At 42.7% G+C, this 25,078-nt stretch overlaps 1 protein-coding gene across 1 annotated transcript; it reads left to right on the forward strand.

The window, feature by feature from the left end:
• The first annotated feature begins 1,718 nt into the window (after positions 1-1,718).
• On the forward strand, positions 1,719-23,129 carry GPI (glucose-6-phosphate isomerase). The gene is made up of 18 exons (XM_009567941.2): positions 1,719-1,890; positions 6,037-6,127; positions 7,084-7,152; positions 9,949-10,068; positions 11,249-11,332; positions 11,418-11,564; positions 13,070-13,141; positions 14,138-14,182; positions 14,993-15,046; positions 15,970-16,030; positions 17,680-17,723; positions 17,948-18,100; positions 18,448-18,577; positions 18,944-19,020; positions 19,740-19,868; positions 20,368-20,443; positions 20,522-20,588; positions 22,092-23,129. Exons 1-18 carry the CDS (start codon positions 1,772-1,774, stop codon positions 22,213-22,215), a joined length of 1,662 nt encoding a protein of 553 aa, XP_009566236.2. The 5' UTR covers positions 1,719-1,771; the 3' UTR covers positions 22,216-23,129.
• Positions 23,130-25,078: the final 1,949 nt, after the last annotated feature.

A 25,078-nucleotide genomic window follows, 5' to 3' on the forward strand; every position in this document is an offset into this window, starting at 1 on the left:
CACAAGCCGCATCGTGCATTCTCTGGAATTTGACATATTCCCTTCCACACCCATCATTACATAGCATTCTGCTTTGTGCCCACAACAGTGTTTTTTCTCCCTGCAGAAGGGTGCAGCTGCTCTCCCGCCTGCCCTGGCCTGCCTTCCGACCGAGCGTGCCCCTGCCACGCTGCTCCAGCCTGTAAGCTCCTAATGGAACAGCCGGCGGGGAAGCCAAGGTTCTGGGAGAGCAAACCAGAGCAGCCGTAGTGCAGCGGCTGGCTAAGTAGCGGGCAGATGTTGCTGGCAGAAAAGGTGGGCACCCCTTTGGAAGGGTCAGCAGTTGAGTGTAGGTTTTGGGGTGCCAATGATGCCAGGCTGGGATTTCACATGTGCAACCTCCATCGCTGGAGGTGTTCAAGGTCAGGTTGGATGGGGCTTCGAGCAGCCTGGTTCCGTGGGAGTTGTCCCTGCCCAGAGCAGGGGGTTGGAACTGAATCACAAAATCATAGGATGATTTGGATTGGAAGGGACCATGAAGGTCATGCAGTCCAACCCCCCTGCCATGGGCAGGGACATCTTCAACTCGATCAGGTTGCTCGGAGCCCCATCCAACCTGAGCTTGTATGTTTCCAGGGATGTGGCAACCACCATCACTCTTGGCAACCTGTGCCAGTGTTTCAGCACCCTCAGCGTAAAAATTTTTTTCCTAATATCAAGTCTAAACTTCTCCTCCTTTAGTTTAAAACCACTCCCCCTAGTCCTATTAATACAGGCCACGCTGAGAAGTTTTCCCCCATCTTTCTTGTAATACCCTTTAGGTATTGAAAAGCCTAATGATCTTAAGGCCCCTTCCAACCCAAACCGTTCTATGATTCCATGATCCTTGCCCTGTGGCCTGGTGCTGGGACTGCAGAGCGAGTGGCCACCCTTCCCACCTTTCCCTGCCCTTCCTCCCCTCGTGGTTTTCATCCTGCCCAGCTCCGCATGCACAGTGGCCCTGAGGCCACAGGAACATCGCTCTTCCCTCCACACGGGATGCACAACCACTGCACAGCTCAGAGGGATGGAGAGCCTTCTGATCATTTCGGGTCCAGAGGAGGCTACGAAGATGATCCAAAGGCTGGAGCACCTCTTGTTATGAGGACAGGAAGAGTTGGGGCTGCTCAGCCTGGAGAAGAGAAGGCTTTGCGGTGTGAGTTCAAACTGGGGAGGGGCTTTTTATCAGGGAGTGCAGGGATAGGAAGAGGGGGAACGGTTTTAAGATGAAAGAGGGGAGATTTGGATTAGATCTCAGGAAGAAATGTTTGCTTGTGAGGGTGGGGAGGCCCTGGCCCAGGGTACCCAGAGCAGTGGTGGCTGCCCCATCCCTGGAGGGGTTCCAGGCCGGGTTGGATGGGGCTCGGAGCCCCTGATCCAGCGGGAGGTGTCCCTGCCCATGGCAGGGGTGGGACTGGATGGGCTTTGCGGTCCCTTCCCACCCAAACCATTCCATTCCACGGCAGGGGATGGGACTGGATGAGCTGTGAGGTCCTTTCCAACCCAACCCACTCCATTCCACGTCAGGGGCCGCTACTGTGCGCTCTGTGCTGCCCCTCGGAGGGCGGTGGCCCCCGCGGTGGGGCCGCTGTGGGCGGGGCCGCTGTGGGCGGGACCGCTGCGGGGTGGGACCGCTGTGGGCGGGGCCGCTGTGGGGCGGGCCCGATGTGGGCGGGGCCGATGTGGGCGGGGTCGCGGCGCTGCCATAAGAGCCCGGGCCGCGGCCAGTCTGCCCGCTCCGCCCCCGCCCGACATGGCGCTCTCCGCAGACCCGCAGTTCAAGAAGCTGCTGGAGTGGTACAAGGCGAACTCCCCCAAGCTTGTCCTGCGGCAGCTGTTCGAGGCGGACAAGGATCGCTTCCAGAAGTTCAGGTGAGGGGGGTGGTCCCTGTCCGCCTCCCACTCCCCGCGCTGCGGGTGGGAGCGAGGGAAGCGCGGGGGGAGGGTGCGACCTCCTGGGAGGGAGGGATGGATGGATGAATGGATGGACGGACGGACGGACGGACTCTCTTGGGGGGCGAGGGAGGGATGGATGCGACCTCCTGGGTGGCCACGAGGGAGGGAAGGATGGATGTACCCTCCAAGGGGGCGAGGGAGGCAGGGAAGGAGAGGCGGAGGTAGAAAAGGATGCGCCCTCCCGGGTGAAAGTAAAGGAACAGGGCAGGAAGGAATGGATGCGCCTTCCTGGGGGGCGAGGGAGGCAAGGAGGGATGGATGATGTGCCTTCCTCGGGGGCGAGGGAGGCAGGGATGCGCCCTGCCCAGTGGGAGCGAGGAGGAAGGGATGGGTGGATGTGCTTTCCGGGGGGGGCGAGGGCAGGGATGGAGAAAAGGAGGGATGCACCCTCCCGGGAGGCAGGGATGGATGGATGCCCCTTCCAGTGGGTGGAGGGAGGGATAGAGGGAGCAGGGCTGGCGAGAGCGGGGCGCCGGGCCGGGGGGAGGCAGGGTCGCTGCTCGGCAGCCCCGAGGAGGGCGGCTCGGCGCGTGTCCTTGACTCCTCCTTGCAGCAGGGTACGTGCCGGGCAGCACAGCGCCGGCGGCGGCTCGCACAGCGGCATTGTGGGTCCTCCGGATCGCGGGCCTCGTCACGATAAGCCTCGCGATAGGAGGAGATCCTTCTTCCCTCGCGCCCCTGCCCCGCGGGGGTGCTGCTCTCAGCCCTCCCGGCCCCGCTCCTTGTGCAAATCCTGCCCGGTCCTGGCTGCGGCGGGAAGGGAGATGTGGAAACGGGGTTCGTCCTGGTGTTCCCTGTGCGCCTGGTGCCATCCCAAGAGTCAGTATTACGTGGGTGCACCTGGCTTGAGGTTTAAAGTGAGCCCGAGTGGTGCAGACCAGCGAGCTGCTGCTCTGGGCTGCTGAGGTCAATGCTTGTTGCGTCTATTACGTTTTTCATTAGTGTCTTGGCTTGAGTGACACTTGGAATTGTACAATAGTTTAGGTTGGAAGGGACCTTAAAGATCGTCCAGTTCCAACCCCCCTGCCATGGGATAGAATAGAGCGATTTGGGTTGGAAGGGACCTGACAGCTCATCCAGTTCCATCCTCCCTGCCGTGAGCAGGGACATCCCACTAGATCAGACTGCCCAAGGCCCATCCAGCCTGGTCTTCCTTGAGCACCTCCTGGGATGGGATCAAGATTCCTCTTGAGCTCACTAGCTACTTCACAGGCAATATTCCATTACAATTTAAGAATCATTGAATCATTAAGGTTGGAAAAGACCTCTAAGATCATCAAATCCAACTGTGAGTCCCACACCAGAAGTCCTGCACAGCAGGGTACGAGATTTAGCCAGGTTGGATGGGCCTTGAGCAGCCTGGTGTAGTGGGAGGTGTCTGTGCCCATTGCAGGGGTGTTGGAATTAGATGATCTTTAAGATCCCTTCCAACTCAAACCATTCTGTGTTTTTTTTCACATGATTTGCTTTGATGGAAGAGGAATGCTAAATTGTTGGATTATCTATTTCCTCTGGCTCCTCTAACAGGTCTTTTTATACTGTTAAAAAACTTAAAAATACTCTTATACAAATCTAGTGCCCTTCTCATAAAGGTAGCTCTGGTTGCAGGTGTTCCCTATCTCTGGTGTATCCCAAGACAGAGTTTGGGTGTTAACATCTGCTGGAAGCCGAAGCAGTCTGGAGGCTTGGCCATCAGGTCCTGTCAGTAGTTTGCACCTATCTCCTCCTGTGAAATAAATCTTTATGAATACGTTCTGGGTAGTTTTGTTAGGTATTGTGAAGTCATTGACTATCTCCTTCTTTAGACGGAAAAGAGACCCATACCCATGTACAAGTGTTTCCTGATGCTGGCTCTGGTGATGTTTGACTGCTGTGACTAATTTTTAATCTGAATATTTTGCATCTGAGCACAAATATCTGTTTAATGTTGTTAAAAGAACCTTACACTGGCTGCCTCCTACAGAATATAGATAGGAGATGCTTTCTTCCTTTTGCCTCGTTTTGCCTCCTCAGGATTTGTATATCCTGTTTTCTGACTGAGGGTGTAGTTAAACCTGTAGAGTACACATTTGGGTTTCTTGGCACCCAAATGTAAGGTCTGTTAGGAACAGTGTCTGAACAGTGTGGCTTGTTAACTGGAAGAAACTCCTGGTTTTGAAGGGCTTAGAGCTGATATGACACAGCCATCATTAAACTCAGCGGATACGAGATACCTGAATGCTGATTGGGTGTTCTTTATACAGATATTATGGCTAGTGCAAGATCTAATGCCCTCGTATTAAACTCCTGGTCGCTGGCTTGTCCGTTGTGGAGGATCAGAAGGGGCCTCCATCTAAATGGAAGGCATTGCACCAGGAAGCCATGTGTAATGATGCTTTTAGGGGTTGCGTACAGCTTCAGTTGGTGTTTAGATGGGAGGTAAAATCATTCTGTGATGCTGCAGGTGACCTTAGCATGGCTGAAATGTGGATGTGGCTTACGTGACAAGTCTCCTGTTCCACCTGGGTAGCGCTCCTGTTAGCTGCTGCATTGCGGAGTGGGTAGAGAAGCAGAGTGCAACTGAGCTGCAGGATTTGGGGATCCATTTTAAATAAAGGATGGCTCCCTTGGGCTAAGGGTTTAAGATGAGGTTGCATTATATGCTGTGTTCCACCTTGTGTGTGTGGAAGTTGGATCTGGTAGTTGTTGCTTGCTTTTTTTTGGCATGAAATGTCTTGGGATGGCATCTTTCTGCAGTCCTTTCAAAGGAGAAGTTGTTTGAATCTAGCCAGAGTTTCATGGGATACTGTGTCCTCTGGGTCTAGTGAGATTGATATTTTAATTCATGCAAGTAAAATAATGCTGGATTGTGGAACTAAGGCATGTGGCAGGCAGACATAAAGAAACGATTCATGGTCATGGAGCAGAATGCTGGGAAGACTTTCTCCTGAAGTTAATGAAGCCACCCAAATCTCTAGGCTGTGCTGGTTATTGCTGTTATTGCAAGTTCAGCTCTGTTCATCCTTTGTGCCATCTTGCCTGCTCTGTTGTGTTAGATCTGTTTGGAATAGCAATTATACCCTGGTTTGTCCCTCTGAAGTCTCTGGCATAGGTGGTCACTAAAATAACAGTGCATATTTCTGTGCTCAACTATTGGGGAAAGAGAAGCTGGGGAGATGGAGCAATGCGGAAGCTTTGAGGTTTGAGATGCATGCAATTTCCTGTGGCTTGTGCGTGTGGAGCAAGTGAGTGAGCTGAGAAAGGCCCTTCTGTGCTTTCATAGCAAGAGTTATTTACAGGACTTGGATTCTTTAGTTGAGAGTAGGTTGTGTACGTTTGGCTATAAATTAGCATGAAGAAGTGGGTAGAAAACTGTGCTAAAGGACTGTAGGGGCTGTGGAACTTTTAGTTACAAGGGTGATAAAGACAAATGGGCTCACCTGATTTGTTTGACTACCACTTGTGTTCCATCTTGGGTATAAACTCAGAAGTGCTTCTGTTCTGAAGTCTTGGGATATAGCTTTAGGGTGAGGGTTAGATAAATAATTCAGACTTGCATGGAGTCAGTGTAGACAGTGAGATTCTGCGAATGGGGTTTAATTCTGCATTGTAGTTTACAGAAGTTGCACTGATATTTAAGTTGGGCTTGTTCAAGTCTCCATATAAAAGGATGGATATATTTGTTGAAAGGACCTGTAGCAAGTGTTTAATTTTTGACCAGCAAAAGAATAGGGTGAGCTTTTTGCTTATGATATATTAGGGAAAAGCTAATTACTAGTAGACAATGCTGGTGGCTCATTGAAAACAATGTGATTGTCCAACTATATTGTATGTACTTAATTGAATTTGGACTTTCACAGGCAGAAAGACTCTATAGTTTAGCTTGTTGAATGCAGTAGTCTTAATTAAAACACACAAATCATTTTATGAAGCTTGTGGGGCAATCTGTCACTCGGGTCATCTTTACTAACTTAGTATAATTAGGATTCCAATTATTTTGTGGTCTGGAGGTGTTATCATTGTCTTGGATGAAACAGTCACACTTCAAGAACATGCGATTAAACAACCTGGTTGCTTTGACAGCTTGACTCTGAATTCTGATCATGGAGATATCTTGCTGGATTATTCCAAGAACCTCGTTACAGAAGAAGTGATGAAGATGCTGATGGAACTGGTAACTGCTTCATTAATTCAATATTTTAAATTTTTTTAGTAACAACTTTCACCTGCTGCTGGCCTTTCTTGCGTTGGTTAAGTGCTTATGTGCACTTAGCTCTGAATTTGGGAGGCCATGGAAGTTGAGTCATTGGTTTACTGATCTTGGCACTGTCAAAAGCCTTGCATTGTGCTTTAACCCCAAGGTACCAGGTGATTTCTCAATGCACACATCTTTCTTGTGCTTGCTGAAAAGACTGTGTAACAGCCCAGTTGGCATGTGGCATTGTTAGAGATCTGCAGTAGTTTGTAGCAATATAAAATATGATAAATATAAAATAATAAATGTAATAAATACAAAATGTTTTTTCATGTAACGTTGTAAGGGAAGGTGATGTCTTCTACACCTGCAGTTGAACCAATACTTCATATTTCATGCAGTCTTAGTTTTGAGATTCACTTGCAGTTGAATGTATTTGAAAACATTTGTCATGGACTTCCATCTAGCCTGTTGTTCCGATTCACAATCCTTTCTTAACCATAGGTTCAGCCAGCAGCTTAGGACTCAAATAGGACTTAGGCTTTTAGAAAGGTAAGAATAGCAAAAATAGCCATAGCAAAATTACTTCTGCTCCTCCTTGGTTTAAAAAAAAAATTCTAAGCTGGTACAAATTAACATTAATGAATTCTGGAGCAGTATGGCAAGATGAAACTGAATGTTTAAGATGGATTTATTGCATCTTGGTGATTAAGCAGGTGTTGCTGTGTAACCTCTTAAGGAAATAAATAGCCTGCATTAAAAGATTTGCTTTGAAATAAGCAAATCCATTTTTAAGCTAGAATCTGGTGAATCTTACGTATCATTTTTGTTTCACTGTCTTGTGGTGAATGTTCACTCTTTAGTGTAGCTGAACCTTTGCAGTGCATGTTGACTTCTTACTATTTTTAAGGGGAATCTATTTTTACATTTCTCAGGCAAAGTCGAGGGGTGTGGAGAGTGCCCGAGAGCGCATGTTCAGTGGAGAGAAGATCAACTTCACTGAGGTAAGGCTATTTCTGTCCATGGTTCTTCCCCTCAGTGCTGCTTATGTTATGGATGTTCATGCATCTGCATAAGAAGTCTTGATAAACCTTACTGTAATTGCTACTCTGAAATGCTGAGGAGTTGTAATGGTTGTTACTACTTTACATGAGAAATATTTACAGCTCTGACAAAGAAAGAGGGAAATTTGTTAACAATGAAGTTTTTCAGTCCTCCCTTCAACACATCTTAACTTTTTTGTGGACTTTGGTAGCATATTTTTTCTTCCCTCTTTTGTAGAGAGCAATTTAAGTTAGGTCTTGCAAAGGGCATGGAGCAGAGTATTGCATTCCAAGTATCCCTTACATGCTTTTGCCTAATGTTAGTATTCATTAAGGTTGCTATGCTGCCTACAAAGTGTTAGTGAGGATTGTGTGAGGCTTTCTGCTTTAGGTTGTTGATGCTACTTACCTTTGGGTACGTTTAACAGTAGAAACTACAAACAATCTTGGGAAATTGGCCTATTTCAGTAAGAGGATGCGCATCTTCCTCTTTTTGTAGATCTGAAGGTTGTAATTACAGTTAAATATTCACTGAACCACACAGAAAAACAGCTCTATTTTTTTCTGCAATTAAATATAAGGTGAAAACTGGAAGCTCCTTAGTATGGTGTGATTTATTAGTCTACCTTAAATATTAAAGGCTGGTTTAGTTTGAGGTAGATTCACAGAAATCAGTATTTCCTTGGACTTGGTTATTGACTGTTTTAGCTGTTGCACAAGGTGTTTGCTTAAAGTAACTCAACAGTTGGACATTGTATTGTTTGTAAAAATACACAGGCAGACAGAGAAGCTTAACTGAGAAATGGTTCCTCTTCCTTCGGTATTAATGCTGTCAATCTCTCAGATGTAATTCTAGCTAGTGAAAAAAGGAAGTGAGGAAAGAGAATAAGTCATAAATCTGCCTGAAAGATTTTTTTCTTATATATTGACTCTCACTAGCCTCATGTAACTCAAATTAAAGGGCTGGCCCATTTCTGACTGTGTATTATGGAGTTACTCTTCATTGTCTACATGAAAGCAAATGTGGCAGCTGAGGTCTTCTCAGAAGGATGCAGTTTTCACAGAAGGCACTTCGACTGATGATTGGTTTTAGCTAGCAGCTCCCTGTTTTGCATCTATCTTGATATTGCAACTTTATGTAGCAATTGCCAGCATGGCGAGTCTAAAAACATCTTTATTACCAGACTGTTTCTTCTTTACAGTCAGAAGTTAACAAACCAAATCTAATTCCAAGTCTAACTTTCTCTGTTGGCATAGACTATCAAATCAATTTGTTTTGGCTCTGGAATGTGAGAATGTGGACAATGTGAAATAGTCATGAGACCTTAAAATCAGGATGCTGTCAAACAGCATGACTGAATAAAGCAATAAGTCAGAAGGGATCTGCTTAATGGCAAGAACAGACTTGTCTGCTGCTCTTGTTCTGATACGCATTTTTTAGCTATTTGTCTTAAGTATTTAAGACTTGTCTGTATTTGGTGCTGCAGGCACTGGCTGCATGGTGTGTGCTTATGTGGAAATCCTTCACAGTGCACCCAAGGATATCACTGCCAGGTGTTTGTCCTGGATGAGTTAAAACTTGCAGCTTGATGGGGCATGATGTGCATTACAAGCGAACTTGTATCTGACCACTCATGGGACAGCCTCCACAGCCCACCCCATGTCTAGGAAATACTTCTCTTTAACTGCTTAATATCACTGCCTCTCTTGATTGAGATGAAGCTTCCCTGAAGCCTGGTGGTGAGCAGTATTTACCAGGTGATACCATTCCATGGCTGAGTGCTGTGTATAAATTACCTCTGTTCCCCACAGATTTCAGTGCTACACTTTGATAATTAGCAACCAAAAGAGCTTTTTCAAATTCCGAGTCAGTAACCACAAACTCAATGATTTTTGAATTAGTGTTTAGTATTTAAATCACAACTTGGCTGTTCATACTGTCTGTGTTGTCTTTGTCTCACAATGCCTCTTTGTAGTGAGGAACAGTGAGACAGAGCAGAAAAATTTTTTAATTTATTCATTAGTATTGACTGACTCCTTCATTCTAGATTAAAGATATTATACTCCCAAACAGGTGAGTCACAGGCCAGATTTCACTGCTTTAACTTGTGTGAAACTGGAGAATTAATGTACATGCTACATGCTAACAGATGTTTTCGGTTAACACAGCTACCACCTACGTATCTTGTGTGCAAGCGTTCTGGGAACTCTTGTGTGCAGTGGATAGAATAATGTAGCTATTGTATTCATTCTTTGTTGCATGTTTAAATACATATTTATCTCTTCTATGAAATGGACTATTCAAGATAATTGAGAAAATGCCAGAGAAAGTAACTTTGGCTGCTTGGTATAATTGATTTTTCAGTGTTAGTCATCATAGGAAACAACTTTATCCTCGTGTAACTGAAGTATGCAAAAATAATGAAGATCAGGGTACTGAATATTGCTGATTTGTGAACTTGAATCACTAAATCCTCTTCAAAGAGTTGAGCTTTCTTTTCTCATTAAATAAGCGAGCTATTTGTTTACTTTAAGCAGTGTATGCTTTTGTTAGCCCTTTGCACTGATTCTGTGAAGTGAGAAGGCTTAGATAGCTGGTGATGAGTGTCTATATTTACACATATACACACAAACTGCTGCTCTGCTAATTCCAGTTAACCTAAAGGATTAAATTTTGAAGATTGTACTGCCTTCTGGGTGAAGACCTGGGTATAATTTTGAATTGGCTTCATCAGCGCTTTTCCTTTCTTGTTTCAGAACCGAGCTGTGCTTCATATTGCTCTGAGAAATCGTTCCAATAAGCCAATACTTGTAGATGGCAAGGATGTTGTTCCAGAAGTAAACAAAGTGTTGGACAAAATGAAAAACTTCTGCCAGGTATGAAGTACCACCAGAGCTTTTTTCACATTTGTTCTCTACCCAGCAGGGTTCTTACATGTGTGTTGTTGAAGCATTGACTGTAGCCTGATCCACGGGAGTTATTATGCCCTTGTTTGAGTTTTATCATAGTTCAGGCTCAAGCATGGAATTGGAGTTGGTTTTAGTGTGATTCACTTTTTCTCTATTCCCAGTTGTTTTTTTCTTTAATTGGCTCTCTAGATCTTGCTCTTTCCTGAAGTAAATGCAAAATTTCTGCTAAGTCTTGTTAATCAAGCACCATTCAAATATTGCCTTATTTCTTGCTAATTTTTCAATTACTTGACTCTGAGTAGAAACTGCCTCTGTATAAAACCAGGAAAGAGGTAGAAGCTTCCTGATCACTTTAAGTACTTTAATTTCTTAAAGAGATTCTATTTTTACGTCAGACCCCCCTGATTGTATTCTGTTTGCAGCTTTAGCAGTGTGGAAGCTTTTTGTTCCCTAGTTAAATAGAGCATTGAACAGTTGTCTTCAAATATTAATTTTGATTTGATTATGTACATCTTTAAAAGGTAGGCATCTGCCAGATCAGTGGATGAAACTATCTGAAGAACTTCATAGAGCACTCTTAACAAAGTCAAATTTATATGATAAAACTGATCTGTGAAAGCTCACCAAGTTGCTTTAGTGCATTTGAAACATGGATGTGTGGAACTGGCCCTGCTTGGTTGCTGGTTTAAGTCCTATCTGAGTGGCAATGGCCAGGATCACTGCCAACTCGTACTTGTTAACCTACACAAAATGAGCCTGGATCATATCCAGTCCCTACTGGATAAATGCCAAAGCCACAATAACTGACACTAATTGGTCTCAAATTGGTAGTTTCTTCAGATAATATAAGAATTGAATGGCCATAGAAATTCAATGGTCTTATTTTGCACTGTTGGATTTTTCAGTTGATCAAGATTTGTTTAGCACAAAACAAGATTTTTCACTGGTGCCACAATCTTAGGCTGACCAAATGTCTGGTTAAGAAGGTAGCTTTGAGGGAGGGTAGGCTTTAAAGTCTGGTAGCTTGAAAGTTGGTTTTGGATGTTTTTTGCAACAATATCTGAAAACACAGCCTAATTCTGGTGTTAGAATCACTGATTTCAGTGGGAGTACAGAATAGTCATTGCAATATTTTCTTTTCTCACAGAGAGTCCGTAGCGGTGAATGGAAAGGCTACACTGGAAAGGCAATCACTGATGTGGTCAATATTGGGATTGGTGGCTCTGACTTGGTAAGCTTCAGTTGTATTCATCTTCTGCATTTTTTTGTGTGTATGCTTGCAGTGAAGATTAAGTCTGATTGTTGCTTCTATCCAGGGCCCTCTGATGGTAACAGAAGCCCTGAAACCATATTCCAAGGGAGGCCCTCGTGTTTGGTTTGTATCTAACATTGATGGTACTCATATAGCCAAAACCTTGGCTGAGCTTAAACCAGACACTACGCTCTTCATCATTGCATCAAAGGTATGTCTAATGCATGGTGTGACATTTTCCAGCTGTAAAGGATTTGGTCAGAATAGGAATCTGTCCACAGGAAGACCTAGATCAGGGGCTTCTAGTGTGGAGTTTCTAGACAGGCCTGTTGTGATTCATCTTAAACTTGCAGTACAAGCTTGTATTGCTGCTGAAATACTTGGGAACCCAGATGTGAAGTGCTGAAAATTACTTTATCTGAACAAGTAAGACACATGAGCAGTTTTATGTTGTCTAAGAGTGTATTTCTCAGTCAACATAAGTTTAAGCTGTATTCACAAAAATCTTACTGTAGCCTGCTGTGGGTGGAGCATAGGATCCCATGTAGTTATTTGAAATTCAAGGTTAGTTCTCATTTCTTACTTCTAAGGCTATTTTCTGGTCCTTTAGCTTTTGCTTTAATGAATTTTGTTAATGGATTGCTGCCTTTAAGTCTTGCCTTGCTTCTAACTTACTCTGCAAGCGTAACTGCTTGCTGCCATCTTCCTTTGAGGAATGTTTCTGTCTTAGCTGAGGGAACTGATGAAGACAGACTTGTCCAAACTAAGTGGGTCATCTTTGTAAAGCACAGGCAGACCTTTTTGCTGTTGAAGACAGACTGCAATAAATGAACATGTATAGTCCTGGCCATGCTCTGTGGGGATGTTCATTATCTTGGCAATGCTGCAGCCAAGCAACAGCTTATGGAATAATAAGGAAGCTTCCCAATCTAATGGTCACTTTGAATAACTGAGTTCAAGGATCATGGTTCAAAGGCTTAGATTGCAAGACTGAAAGAGTAACACTTCAGTTCCTGTTTGCCAGACTGTAGTTAGATAATTGGATATATTTGGAAGAGGGTGAATAGCCTTTTTTCCATAAAAGGCATGTTTCATAATGAGGTATTTCTGGAGATGGGTGAGAGTAGGTTGAATCTAGTGTTCAACCCTTAAAGCTAAATTGTGATGGTTGAGTAAATCAGAATGGTTGTAGATACTTGCAAAACTGCATGACTGAACTTCTGTGCACACTTCGTGAAGCAGGAAATATTTTCCTCTAATCAGCAGAACAAAATTATGGCAAGAGTCTTAGCTGAAATGAGTGTCCCTCCATGAAATATTAGGAATTGAAGAACAAGAGGACAGTCCAGCTACATTCTCCTCTTCTAATGCTCAATTAGTTCCTTTTTAGTTTAATGGTAAAACATATTTGGTGAGAGTTAAGTAGAATATTTTAGCCTCAAGGTTTTGTGTAAGTTTCAGGGAGGGAATGTAGGAAATGGGGAATAACTACTCTGATTACAGATATAAGCTAGTTTAAAGCTAGATAGGTAAATATAGCAGCCCTAGTTTTACTGGAATGGTAAACTTGCATTTTTTGCTGCAATCTGACAGCAGCTGCCTGTTACAAATGCCTAGAGTAGTCTGATTATCTGGAACGTATGTTTTAGTGTTTCAGCAGCTTGAACTTGTTTCAAGTACAGTGTTTAATGTATTTCATTGTTTTCTGATGTGCAGACTTTCACTACCCAAGAAACTATCACTAATGCAGAAACGGCCAAAGAATGGTTCTTACATGCTGCTAATGATGTAAGTCTAATTTGTTTGGGTTATGTAATAGAATGCAGCAGCTTCTCTGTGTGGCTTTTCCCTGGACATTCTGTGTGCTTTGGAGTACTGCCAGTAACTGCCCAAACATAAGCTGCAAATGTGGTACACAACATTTCAGTGCTTCGTGGTTAGTGACAGGCTGTCTGATCAAGATGATAAAAACACCAGGTTTTCATAGTGCGTTACTGTCATATGATGTTCCCCCAAATCCTACCTGTTAGGTACTAGAGTGTAGCACTTGCGTTAGAGCTGGCTAATCATTTGGTGGAACCACTGATGCAGAAATTCAAGAGTAAGGTGTTCATGTGGCTCTGTCTTCCAGTTCTTGGCAAACCCTTAAACTAGAAATGAAGCTATGGTTGGAGTGATGGCTGACACTTCTATGGCAGATGGCTGTGCTCAGAATAGAAACCTTGTATTTGGCTCATTCTTTCCTGTTTCTGGCCTTTAAAACAAAAATGCAGGTACTGCCTGCTTAGGTAATTAAGGTGCTTTTTAACCTGTTCTGGTCTAAGTAGCTGTACTGAGTTTGGAAACTGGGCTTTGAAATTCCTTGTTTCACTGTTGCAGACCACTCATCTTTGTTCATCAGAGCACCTACTGGAAGACCGAGGTCTAAATCTGGAGACTCAGATTTATCAGTAATTCCAGTAGTCTTGACCCTAGCTGCATGTACAGCAAACTTCATCTGTTCCGAAGTGGTGGTAGTGGTATTCTAAACTGATAGTGTCCTCTTAAAGAAACAGTGTGCCCTTCTAAGCAGTGACAGCTTTGAGAGCTTGGAATTTTGCTGGAATGCTTTCTTCAGGCAGGCATTCTGCCAAATCCCACAGTGCGTGTGCTTAAGATTGCAAGTTGATAGCACAAAAAATAACCGATGATAGTCAACAGTATTGTTTGTCTGTAAATGGTAGTAGATCAGCTTTATGACTAGAAATCAGTGATCTAGATCTAACAGTCTTGTTTCTTTTTAAGCCTTCAGCTGTGGCCAAGCATTTTGTTGCCTTGTCTACCAATGGTGTAAGTATAACAAATCTGTTTTATTTCTCTGTACCTTTAAGATGGCCTTATTGTAAAGTCCAGCAAGGAAGCATGTCTTAGACTGTTGCTTGAGTACCAGTGATTAACCTTCCTCTTGAAGGGAAGCATGTCTTTTTTTTCTACTGAAAAAACTGAAACACTCCTAGGTTAATGAGTTGTGGCAAGATTGGACCTTTGTGCTTTTTCTGCTAGAGCCTTAAATCTGAAAACAAGATCTCTTGTACTTGATGACTGTCCCATTATTAATGAGTTGTTCCTGTAATTGCTTAAGTGTGTGTGAATGCAGTTATGTAAACAAGTATTACTCTTCTAGACCACTCAAGTGTTGAAGTGATGCAGGTAGCTTGTGTGAGTAATCTGTAGCATATGATGAGCGTAATGTAACCTGATGTGCTGTTTTGTGCTAAAGTTTGAAGTAGAAACACCAGTGGCAGTTCGGAAAAGACAGCAGTAATTAAGGTTGTTGGCTATTGTGGTGTGAAGTTCCTTTCTTCTGTTCCAGTTCTGTTAAATGTAAAGTGTACGTTGGCCCAACTCCTGACTATATTGGCACTTGGATTGATTTGACAATGAGTCCATGTCATTAGATTTTGAGACTACAAAGTAGTAGATATCTGGAAACGAAGATGTACTTTTTCTGGTCAATGTTATGTATTCTTTAACTAGAGGATGTAATTCAGGAATTGTGTATTGAATAGGTACCCAACTTGTATTTTATATTTGCCAGACAAAGCTTTTTAAGTATGTGAGGTTTAATTATGTTATTCTTAATGTACTTTTTTATTCTAGCCTAAAGTTAAAGACTTCGGAATTGACCCACAGAACATGTTTGAGTTTTGGGATGTAAGTAAATGTCTGATGTTGTATGGTAGATGTTAACTGCTGGAATAATCTAACTGCAGAAAATGCTGACTGGATGTTAGAAAACTGCTAGAACACCTGGACTATTACAGTGGTGGCCTTCGTACTGAAACATCTGGAAACTTGTTAACTAAAGGCAAATTGAGAACAGGTCAGGCAAGCAAAACAGCTTGCCTCTTGGCTGTTCCATTAAAATCCTCCAGTCAAGGGCCTGAACAGGAGCCTTCTATATTCTTGTCTGTCAAATCAGCTGTTGGGTAACAGGAGATACAGGTCTTAGCTTATTCCTCTGTGCAAGTAGTTATTATAAGCTGTGACATTTGGCTGCTGGGGTCTGCTCTATGTAAGCTGGGCCAGTAAAGGTCAAACATCAGAAATGGGAGTCTTAATTTGATATTTGGTGGCAGATGCATAATTTAAGTATACTGCCCTTAGTCTTGGCCCTTGTGCTTGATCAAGGACAGGCTGGTTTGTCTCATTGACAGTGTCCTGGAAAATGAGATTTTAAAGATATTTAGGAATTATCTAGAACATTACCTTTCTCTGGATAGTTTTGTGATCTTGCTGATGCAGTCTTTACCATTAGAGCGGTCATATTAAGAAAGCAGTTAATACAAGCTGCAAACTCAGTATTTAGAGGTGAACTGGAATCCTCATGGTATCTGCTTCAACAGGTGTTAATTCACATAAGCAGGATAATTTGAATCATGAGTGCCTACCTAAGGCTTCACTAAGGGGCTGCTCTAAGCTGTGGGTTCACTTGACTGTGCTGTGTAATATATAGTGAATTCTCACCAGAAAGAATATTGATTATGCTGAAAACAGTCTGAACACACGCTGATATTTCCTAGTAGTTTGAATTTGAAATCCTTGCACTTACATCTAAACCAGTCTCTTATTTTCAGTGGGTTGGTGGCCGCTACTCTCTATGGTCTGCCATTGGTCTCTCCATTGCCCTGCATATTGGTAGGTATGCTTGTGTGTCAATGCCAAAAATTAATCTGTTTGCTTAAGGAATACAACTATTGAATGCATTAACAGTAGTGGATTGTGGATCAGATTTGGGGTAAATATGATTTTACCCAGCCTGCTCTGAGTGATTGGATGTTTGTGCTAAAAACCAATCTGTAATGCAGTGGAAACATTGAGATTTTATTGCTGTAAATTCAGTTTGGGGAATTGCCCCTACTTAGGTACAAATAGTCTAATTGCATCTCTTTAGCCATTTGCGTAGCCAGAAGTGCCTGCTTTATGTAAAGCTGTGTCAGTGTTGAAAATTAGACCTTGCAACTGGCAGTCCTGAACTGCTTAGAGTATTTAGTTTCTGTGAGTTACATACATGCTAAACATCTAAATCCTGTCTCCAGTTCTGCATGAGCTCTGTTTAACATTAACTGTGTTCTCTCATTAATTCCTTTTTCTCCCAGTGCTTATTCTTCTAGTCTGTAGGGCCTGATGATCTTCTATGATGCTTCTATGTGCAGTTGTTTGCAGAGCAAACAGAGCCATTAAACTGATTCCTACCTACTTGTATTGTTATGGGATAGCATTGGCGTTTCTGCTGATCTGAAAAGCAGGTGGAGAGTATGCAGTGTATGTGAAAGGGATCTGAGAACTGCTGCTTATTGGTGAGCAGGCTGTCCAGCAGCTTTGTTTGTTCCCTCATCACTCCTGTCAGATGCTGAAAGTCTGAAACCATAATGTTTATTTTTCTAAAAAAAAGCCTAAAACTCCCTTAGACTGAGGTTAGAATGAAAACATTTGGTTTGGTGTTTTTGGAATTCTATGAATAGGAGCTGTCATCTGTAGAAAAACTAGGTGAACAGCAAAATAAACTTCAGGCAGATGCTTCCTGTTTTGTCTGCAATGAGCTGTTCATCTCTGCTGTCAGACAGATCTGTTGCTGATTGTGATATGCCAGTCTATTTGCACTTCTTGCTTTTACAGCCTTCATTTCCCAAAGATGGGAGAGCTGCTGCTTTGATTGCTGCATACTTCACCTCCTTTTTTTCCTGTATAAGACAGGATTTTTGGCTTTGCAGGAAAGGATGGTATTAGGTAAAGTACTCATTAGAGATAATTAATACCCTGATTGTAGAGCAAAGAAAAATCAGGTGAATTAAGTGAACAGGGAAGGGGAGAAGCCTTTTTCTTTCAGAAGACCTTGTTACAATTTTCTCCTCAGACCAGTATAGGCTTCCCTGCTGTACTAGCCTTGCCCTGTGTTTTGGGGGGATGTCTCTCCCCCTGTGGGTATGAAGTAAGTGTTCAGACTTGCTGAAAGCTATGTAGCCTTTAATGCAGAATCTAGTTTTAATGCCTCTGTGTTCCTTCCAGTTTCTCCCTCTCTCTGAATGGGCATTTTTGGCCAAGGTTTTTGAAGTTTATTGCATGAAGTTGGACTTACTTTGAAGTCCAGGCTTTAATCATAACTTCAAAATGTCTGGCTTATGGGATGCAAACTACAGGAGAAGTCAAAGGACAACTTTAAATTCAATTAGTAGTTGTGAGCCTGGCTGCATACAAGGAACCTCAACTGTTTTATGATTGTCTCTACAAGAAAAATCCAGTTTGAGTTGGAATGGTAAATACAGCATAACTCTTTCTGGTTTTAGGTTTTGACAACTTTGAGAACCTGCTTGCAGGAGCCCACTGGATGGTGAGTATGGAGTGCCTGTCTCAGATTTGCTTCACTTAAATCTTTGTAAGATACCTGAAGGCAGATTGGTTTCTGAAGTTTAGCTTTCTGTGTCCTCTCAATGTTTCTGAAATGACTGATTGGGGGAACTCTCCCTGGATCAAAACAACAAAATTAATTTAAAAGCTGGGAGGGATAAAGATTGCTTTATCAAAAGTATAATTATTATTCTTTGTGTCACACAGGATAATCACTTCCACACTGCTCCACTGGAGAAGAATATGCCTGTTCTGCTGGCGATGCTGGGGGTCTGGTATATAAACTGCTATGGATGTGAAACCCATGCCCTTCTGCCCTACGACCAATACATGCACCGCTTTGCTGCCTACTTCCAGCAGGTAAGGCTCAGTAAAGGTTTCAGGAGGCAAAGTAGATGTGCATCTGTCTTGATCTAGAACCTGAATGCATGTTTCTAGGTAAAACTTGTAATCACCTTAGTTGATGTAATTGAGGGCCTAAAGACTGGTGCCTAGATTGCTATCAGCTTATTTGCTTAGTTAATTTAGATTACTTGTTTCATCCCCTTAGACCTCAGCATCTTGATGTCTGTAAATTAAGCAGCTGTATCCCTGATATTTGTGGAATTTCCATAAACAAGCAGCACTAATTGTAGTTCAAGCATGTGTGGAAGCCTGTACTGACACTGGTTCTATACAAAGGTGATATCGCCCTTACCTTCTTTTAGGGTGATATGGAATCTAATGGCAAATACATTACCAAGAAAGGCTCTCGTGTGGACTACAATACCGGCCCTATTGTGTGGGGAGAGCCTGGCACCAATGGGCAGCATGCTTTTTACCAGCTCATTCATCAAGGTAAGCAAAAACCATTCTGTAATTTGGTTTGGAATTGAGTTCTGAATGGTCAGAAGAGCAGAGAACTGATTGCTGGTTTAGAGGTTGGGCTCTTATCTGACCTAGCATCATATTGCTATGGTGCTCTTCATTAGTCACTTCACAAGGCTACAAAATGGAGATTTTTAACTCTGCAGTGAGGAGGTTTAACTGAAGCTAAAACTACTGAGCTGTTGTATCACTTCTGCCTGCTGTTAAAATGAAAAACCTCAAAGAAAATCTTTTAAGAGACTGAGTTTTCTTGTAACTGTGACAGTGGGGTGAGAATTGAAGATTTCTCTTAAGACTTTTTCTGTCACAGGGATGTTAACTTGATTTTTCTTTTAGGAACTCGCATGATTCCCTGTGACTTTCTGATCCCAGTCCAGACCCAGCATCCAGTCAGAAATGGCTTGCATCACAAGGTAATAAGATTTTTGTCAGGGCACCTATATTTTCTTGCAGCTGAAGGCATTGAAGTGTATTTTCTGCAGTGAATTTCTATCTTGTCATGATTTTATATTACAAGTGCTATTTAAGTTGTGTAATAATAATTTTTTTGTCAAGTAACACCAAGTATAGGTGGAAGTTTTAGAAGATTACTTTGTAAAAGAAGTTTCTTCAGTGTAACTGGTGGGACACAAGCATGTATGGATTTGCAAGCTAACATTAGGCAGAGAATAGGAAACTAACAACTCCTGTATTGATAGGGATTGGTATAGGGCATGCTGTGGGGATTTGCCTTCATATTAAATACATCTTAGTTGGTAACCTGATTAACCTTTGCACCTGGCTTTCAGGTACATGGTATAGCATGGGGTAGAAGTATAGATTATACTGGGTGAAAGATGTGTGGAGTCTGGGTCCTTTTCTTCCTGGGAGGGTAGCTGTCAGTGTCAGCAGGGGCAGGGTTCTGCAGAACAGTTGTGGTTTTTGTTGGATACATGTGCTATGAAAATAGTCAACAAGTCTCCTGGCACTCTGAAGTAAAAAAGCAAAAGTGGGCATTATACAATATAAAAACTACTGCACACTTTACTGCTGTAGTACTAAAAACAAGAGTTGTATCTCTAGACCAGGTCTTGGTCTAGATTGCAGCAGTGGGTAAACAGTAGCTTGAGCTGGTGTTATTTCTACCTGCTAGATCCTTTTGGCCAACTTCCTTGCTCAGACTGAGGCTTTGATGAAAGGGAAGACAGCTGATGAAGCTCGTAAGGAACTCCAGGCGGCAGGACTGAGCGGAGATGCCCTGGAGAAGCTGCTTCCCCATAAGGTAGTGGGGTTCTGGCACCTGTGGTTGGATCCGCTGGTGCCAAGGGCGTTGTGTGTGTCCCTGCTCTGTGCAGTTCGCTGATGGGGCAGTGCCCTCCGGTGGCTGCGAGGTGCCATTGTCCTGATGGCTCTGAGGGTTTGTTCAAGGCAGGGCTGGTGGAGCAGGCTGTGACTGGTCCCTCAGCTAAAGCATGCTGGTCTAGTAGCCTTTGGAGGCATTTCCAGAGAAGGTGGGCTGTAGCATCACTGCTTCTGGGATACTGAATTGTATTTCACTCCTTTGTGTAGCCAGTAATGGTGCTTTGGAGATGACCTTTTTCTCATTGTTTGTTTTCATAAAATGTGAAAATGATACAATTTTATGGTTGAAGTTTTCAGGATTTTTTTATGTGCTACTAATACACATAATGCAACATGGGCTATAAGGAAAATAAACTGCAAGTTTCTGATGGGATTTTTACAATGTGATTGATAAAACCATGTAACTGTTGTTTTGAAAGGTCTTTGAGGGAAATCGACCAACCAATTCCATCATGTTTACAAAACTCAACCCATTCACTTTGGGAGCTATCATTGGTAAGTAAGCAGATCTCTCATCCATGAGTGCCTACTAAGACTTTGAGAGTTTATTAATAAATCTTTTTCTGCTTATAGCCATGTATGAGCACAAGATATTCGTTCAAGGAACTGTGTGGGATATTAACAGTTATGACCAGTGGGGGTAAGTCTCCTTGTTCTGATTGTTGTATGCTTGACTATGGTGTTCTCTAATCTGTCATGACAGAGAAGACAATGAAAAAGTGTTGTACTTTGAGTTAATGATTACAGGGTAGTTTTACATGAAAACAGATTTTTCTGGGCCTAAGTCACTATGTATCCTTGTTCAGCCATGCCATTTACAATAACTTAGTAAATACAACTTCAGCTAAGGACATTTGTTCAATTTGATTTAAAAAAAAAATGCAGGAAAGAGGCAGTAATAATGAGTAAAATAGTCAAGCAGGCTAAACACTTTCTCTGAGAATTCAGAAGGTAAAATTATTTCCCTTATACAAGGGAAAAAACCTTCAGACACATTTAGTTAGTAGTTCGATTGGCGTCTCTTAAGCTAAAGACTGATCACCTCATAGTTTTCCTGTACTGGAGATACAAATCACTCTTGGCAGATGTCTTCATGTAGAAGAATCCTAAGTCTAATGCAATATTGTACTAGTGACCAAGGCTCATGGTGGAGCTCCATGTGGAGGACAGCAGTTGGGAGGAGTTAGTCTCTTTTGTCACTTTCAAAAATGGAAGACTTAATCAGGAGCTAATCAGATTCTTTTTAATATGTAGTAATATTAACTGTAACAACATGCTGTGTGAAGAGTTATGCAGGAGAGAGGGGGACTGGGAAGTAAGAAAGATCTTTACAGGCAAAGCCTGCCTGTGCTGTGAGGGGTTATTTGAAAGAGAGCTTGCTCTGCAGGCCTAGAACAGCAGTTGACACTAAGCTGTCTTCTTAAAGGCTGAAGAACAGGTTTTTCCTTATGTATGTTTTTTTAGAGCTATGCTGCCATGGCAAGTTCTTTAATGTACTGGTAAATGTTACTAAAACTTCAGTAGAAACTGAAAATGGCAGGTTAAGGCTTAAGTCTGCTGAATTCAGGAGTGGGATAAGAGTAGGTAGGGCTTTTATTGCCACAAAACAAAATCTAAAGTGGCATCCAGAGCTAACTGTGGAATTGGGGATGCTGTAGAACCAGCCTGGCTTCTTGCAGCTGTTGGAATATCTGAGCTTCTTACCCTGTGTCTAACGCCTGGATAGCATGCTGTAGTGTTGGGGAAGACTTCCAGGCCTGCAACTCAGCGCTTTGTCTTGGTGCTACAAATCAGTGTTATGAGTTCAGCAGTGAAGCAGTAGCAAGCTGTATGTGTTCTGTGTTGGGGCAGGCTACCTAACACAAATGAGTGCTGAAGGGGACAAGACTCAAATCCTAAAACTGAACTTTCTCTTCAGTAATCCTGTAATTTGAGAGCTGTCTGTTTAGCTAGGCAGCTGTTAGAACTCCAGTTCATGTTGAATAAAAGTAACATCAGTAATTTCTAAAGGGAAATGCATTCATCATAGTGTTTGCTGTCAAGTTGCTTTTTACTGGCACCTGTTTTTAATGGCGTATAGTAAATGTTAACTGTTAGCACTAATGTTATTTTTTTCTTTTTTCTCCTGCTTTCATAAATGCAGGGTTGAGCTTGGAAAACAGCTTGCCAAGAAAATTGAGCCTGAACTGGAGTCAGATGCTCCAGTGACATCTCACGATAGCTCAACAAATGGGCTCATCAATTTCATCAAAAAACACAGAGCCTGAAAAGAAAGATTTGGAGGACATCGACAATCTAACCACCGAATACCCAAATCTGTTGTAGCTGTGCTTTTTTAGCCACTTGTAACAAAAATAGCACTTTACAGATGTAGCTTTTTCCTCACTTGTTGCAGTTAATATTGTTGCGTCAAGTGTTACGAATGATGACTAGTTTTGTGAAACCCAGAGATTGTATAGTTGCTTTATTTTTGTGGCTGGTAATCTGTAAAGTGCTGCTGTTATGGTCCTTGGTTCTTTTCCCTCAAATTCCTTAAAGATAATCACGATATTAGAAAATAAACTTATGATGGATGAGTAAAACTTCTTCACTCTCTTTAAAGTGCAGACCTAGTAACATTTGCTTTGCAGACTGACAGGTCCCTTGAAGCCAAGTAAACTAAGTTCTGTCTTTTTGCACTGATTCTGCTGTAAGCTGGAAACTAGAATGTTCAAAGAATCAAATCTACAGCTGTAGATTTGTTCTGATTGCATGGTTTGCATTTGAACAAGATTTATCTTTTCTTCTGATGCCACTGTGAAAAGACGAGTTTACTAATGCTTGATAAAAGCTCTCTGATTTCTCCTGAAATTATGGAAACCTTGTGTGGGCAACTGCCCAAAATGGAATACTGTTCCTGGAGTTACAGCGATATTGTCATCTTCTGAACAGTTTGTCAAAGTTTGAAGTGTAAGCTTGGGATCACTTGGAGAAGAAATGATTTTTCTGGTCTTTTCCAGGAGTCTGTTTTAAGTTGTTATCAGCAGGAAAAAAGAATGGAGAACAACAAAACTATTTGTAGTCAAGTTACTAATCTGCTTTCATTCTCTACCACTGTAACTCTCTGCTAGCAGACTAGCATGCTCTGGCTGTTGTTCTGTAACACCTTTAATAAAGGTAAGACACAAGCATTGAAAGGAAAGATGTGAACTCTGTGTTTCTCATACCCTGAACTCTTCATGATATTGCTGCTGTGGCTGCAGTCTGAGCTGGTAACTCTTAATGCACGTTTTCATAGTTGCCTTGGCAGGAGCAGAAGCTTTAACTCGCTGATGGTGGCACACTAACAGCTCCCCAGTGCTTGACAATCTCGCTGCATGGATTTGGTTAGACCAAGTATGTATATAAATGCTTGGGTGCTTTGCTTTTGATCAGCTTTGTAAAGCAATTTCTCAACATAAAACATGGTCAGAAAGAGAACCCACTAGAGGGAGGCATCATGTTTTCATAGCAGCTTTTAAACCTTTCATCCAGTTATTTAAAAACATACTAAAGCACAGCTTCATCCTCTCTCGACTGGGGTAGGTGTTAAGTGAGATATTCTTATGTAGATGCCCGTGATGTTTTGAAGCCTGAGGCTTTGGAAAAGCCTATTGTTTTGTCTGAGTGCTCTTTCACCTCTTGTTTGTTCCTCTCCTGTAAATCAGACCCCTAACAACTGGTTTTGGAGAGATGAAAGGAAGCAATGTGTCTTTTTTTAACTCTAGATTTTTCTTTAACTTTTTTTTTCCAAAAACTCCGTTTTTATGTGTAAGGTACTACATACCTTATTGTAATACATGAGCTGTTTTTTGCTGCCACCTTTCGAAGTCAGGACACGAAGCCGGCCAGCAACACTCATCTCTTTCTGTGTAATAATGCAATGCTGCAGCACTGGCGTTTAAAAATAATTATTAAACCCGAATACTTTGAGAGCACTTAATGATTTCAAGGAGAAGAGGAGCCCAGCGCGCTCTGAGGGGCTCTCTGGGGTACTAATGAGTCCAGGTGTTTAACCTGACCTCACACCCTGGCAGGAGGCGGCAGTGTGGGCTCATCCCCTCCTGCTCCGGTGTCTGTGAGGCGAGGGCAGGGGCTGGGAGTGCCCCTGAGGCGCCTCGGCGTTGGGTTGGTGAGGATCCTCCCTGCTCCAGCCCGTCCTTACACGCGTTTGAGCTCTTTTAACATCTACCTTTGCTAATTGATGGTGAAACACACAGGGAAAGTGAAGCACCCTCAGCAGCAGCTCGCCGGTTCCTCAGCCTGGAGCCCAGAATGGTTACCTGAGAGTTTATGGAGCGTGAAAGTGATGCGTAATGGCTGCGGTCAAACACAATGACTGAGGGCAAAATGAAGCTTTAAAAGGGGAATTTCTTCCCTTGCGGCTGTTTTCGGGTTGGAGGGGTCACAAATAACGGGCAAGGGGAGGCTCTGCCGTTACGTTTTTGAAGAGGAGATGGCGTAAACACCCCATGTGGCTCAGGAAGTCACTGTTGGTGACAGGAGTTGGCGGCTAAAAGCCAGGGAACTGAGGAGGTGTCTGCCCAGACATCGCCCCTCTCTGGAGGCGTTCGTGGGCTGAAGCTGCTGCTGCTGTTTCCTTCAAATGTGACACATCCTTGGGAATAAAAACCACTTTTTTGCCTGTTTCTGGTACTTGAGCCCCGGTTTCAATCCTTCTGTGTAACATCAAGCCAGCCCTTTCTGTGAGAATAAAATGGATTCCTTTCCAATTGTGCTGTAGTAACGAGAAGGTCCAACCTAGAAATTTTTAACTGGGAAAACGCAATGGGGATGTGCCTAAAGTAAGTAGAAACTTGTCAGATCCATGAGCTGAAACAAAATCTTGGCTTCTCAACACCGCGTTTGCCACAAGACATGACCTCTTGAAGGCTTCTGAGGAAATTCAACGTGGGATGCTTCAGTCAGTGTAAGTAAAGCCAATGAGATGCGTTTAAAATACCATTTTTTGCACTTGTAGTTCTATGTTTATTATACAATCATAATTTTTAAAAGTTATAATTCGTTTATGAATGTGTTTGAAGAGCTCTTAAGAAGGTAATTGCTGTATTGAATAGAAAATTCTAGTATTTTTGAAGGAAATGGTGACAA

This window comes from Cuculus canorus, chromosome 13 (genome assembly GCF_017976375.1).
Source record: "Cuculus canorus isolate bCucCan1 chromosome 13, bCucCan1.pri, whole genome shotgun sequence".
Lineage (NCBI taxonomy): Eukaryota > Metazoa > Chordata > Aves > Cuculiformes > Cuculidae > Cuculus > Cuculus canorus.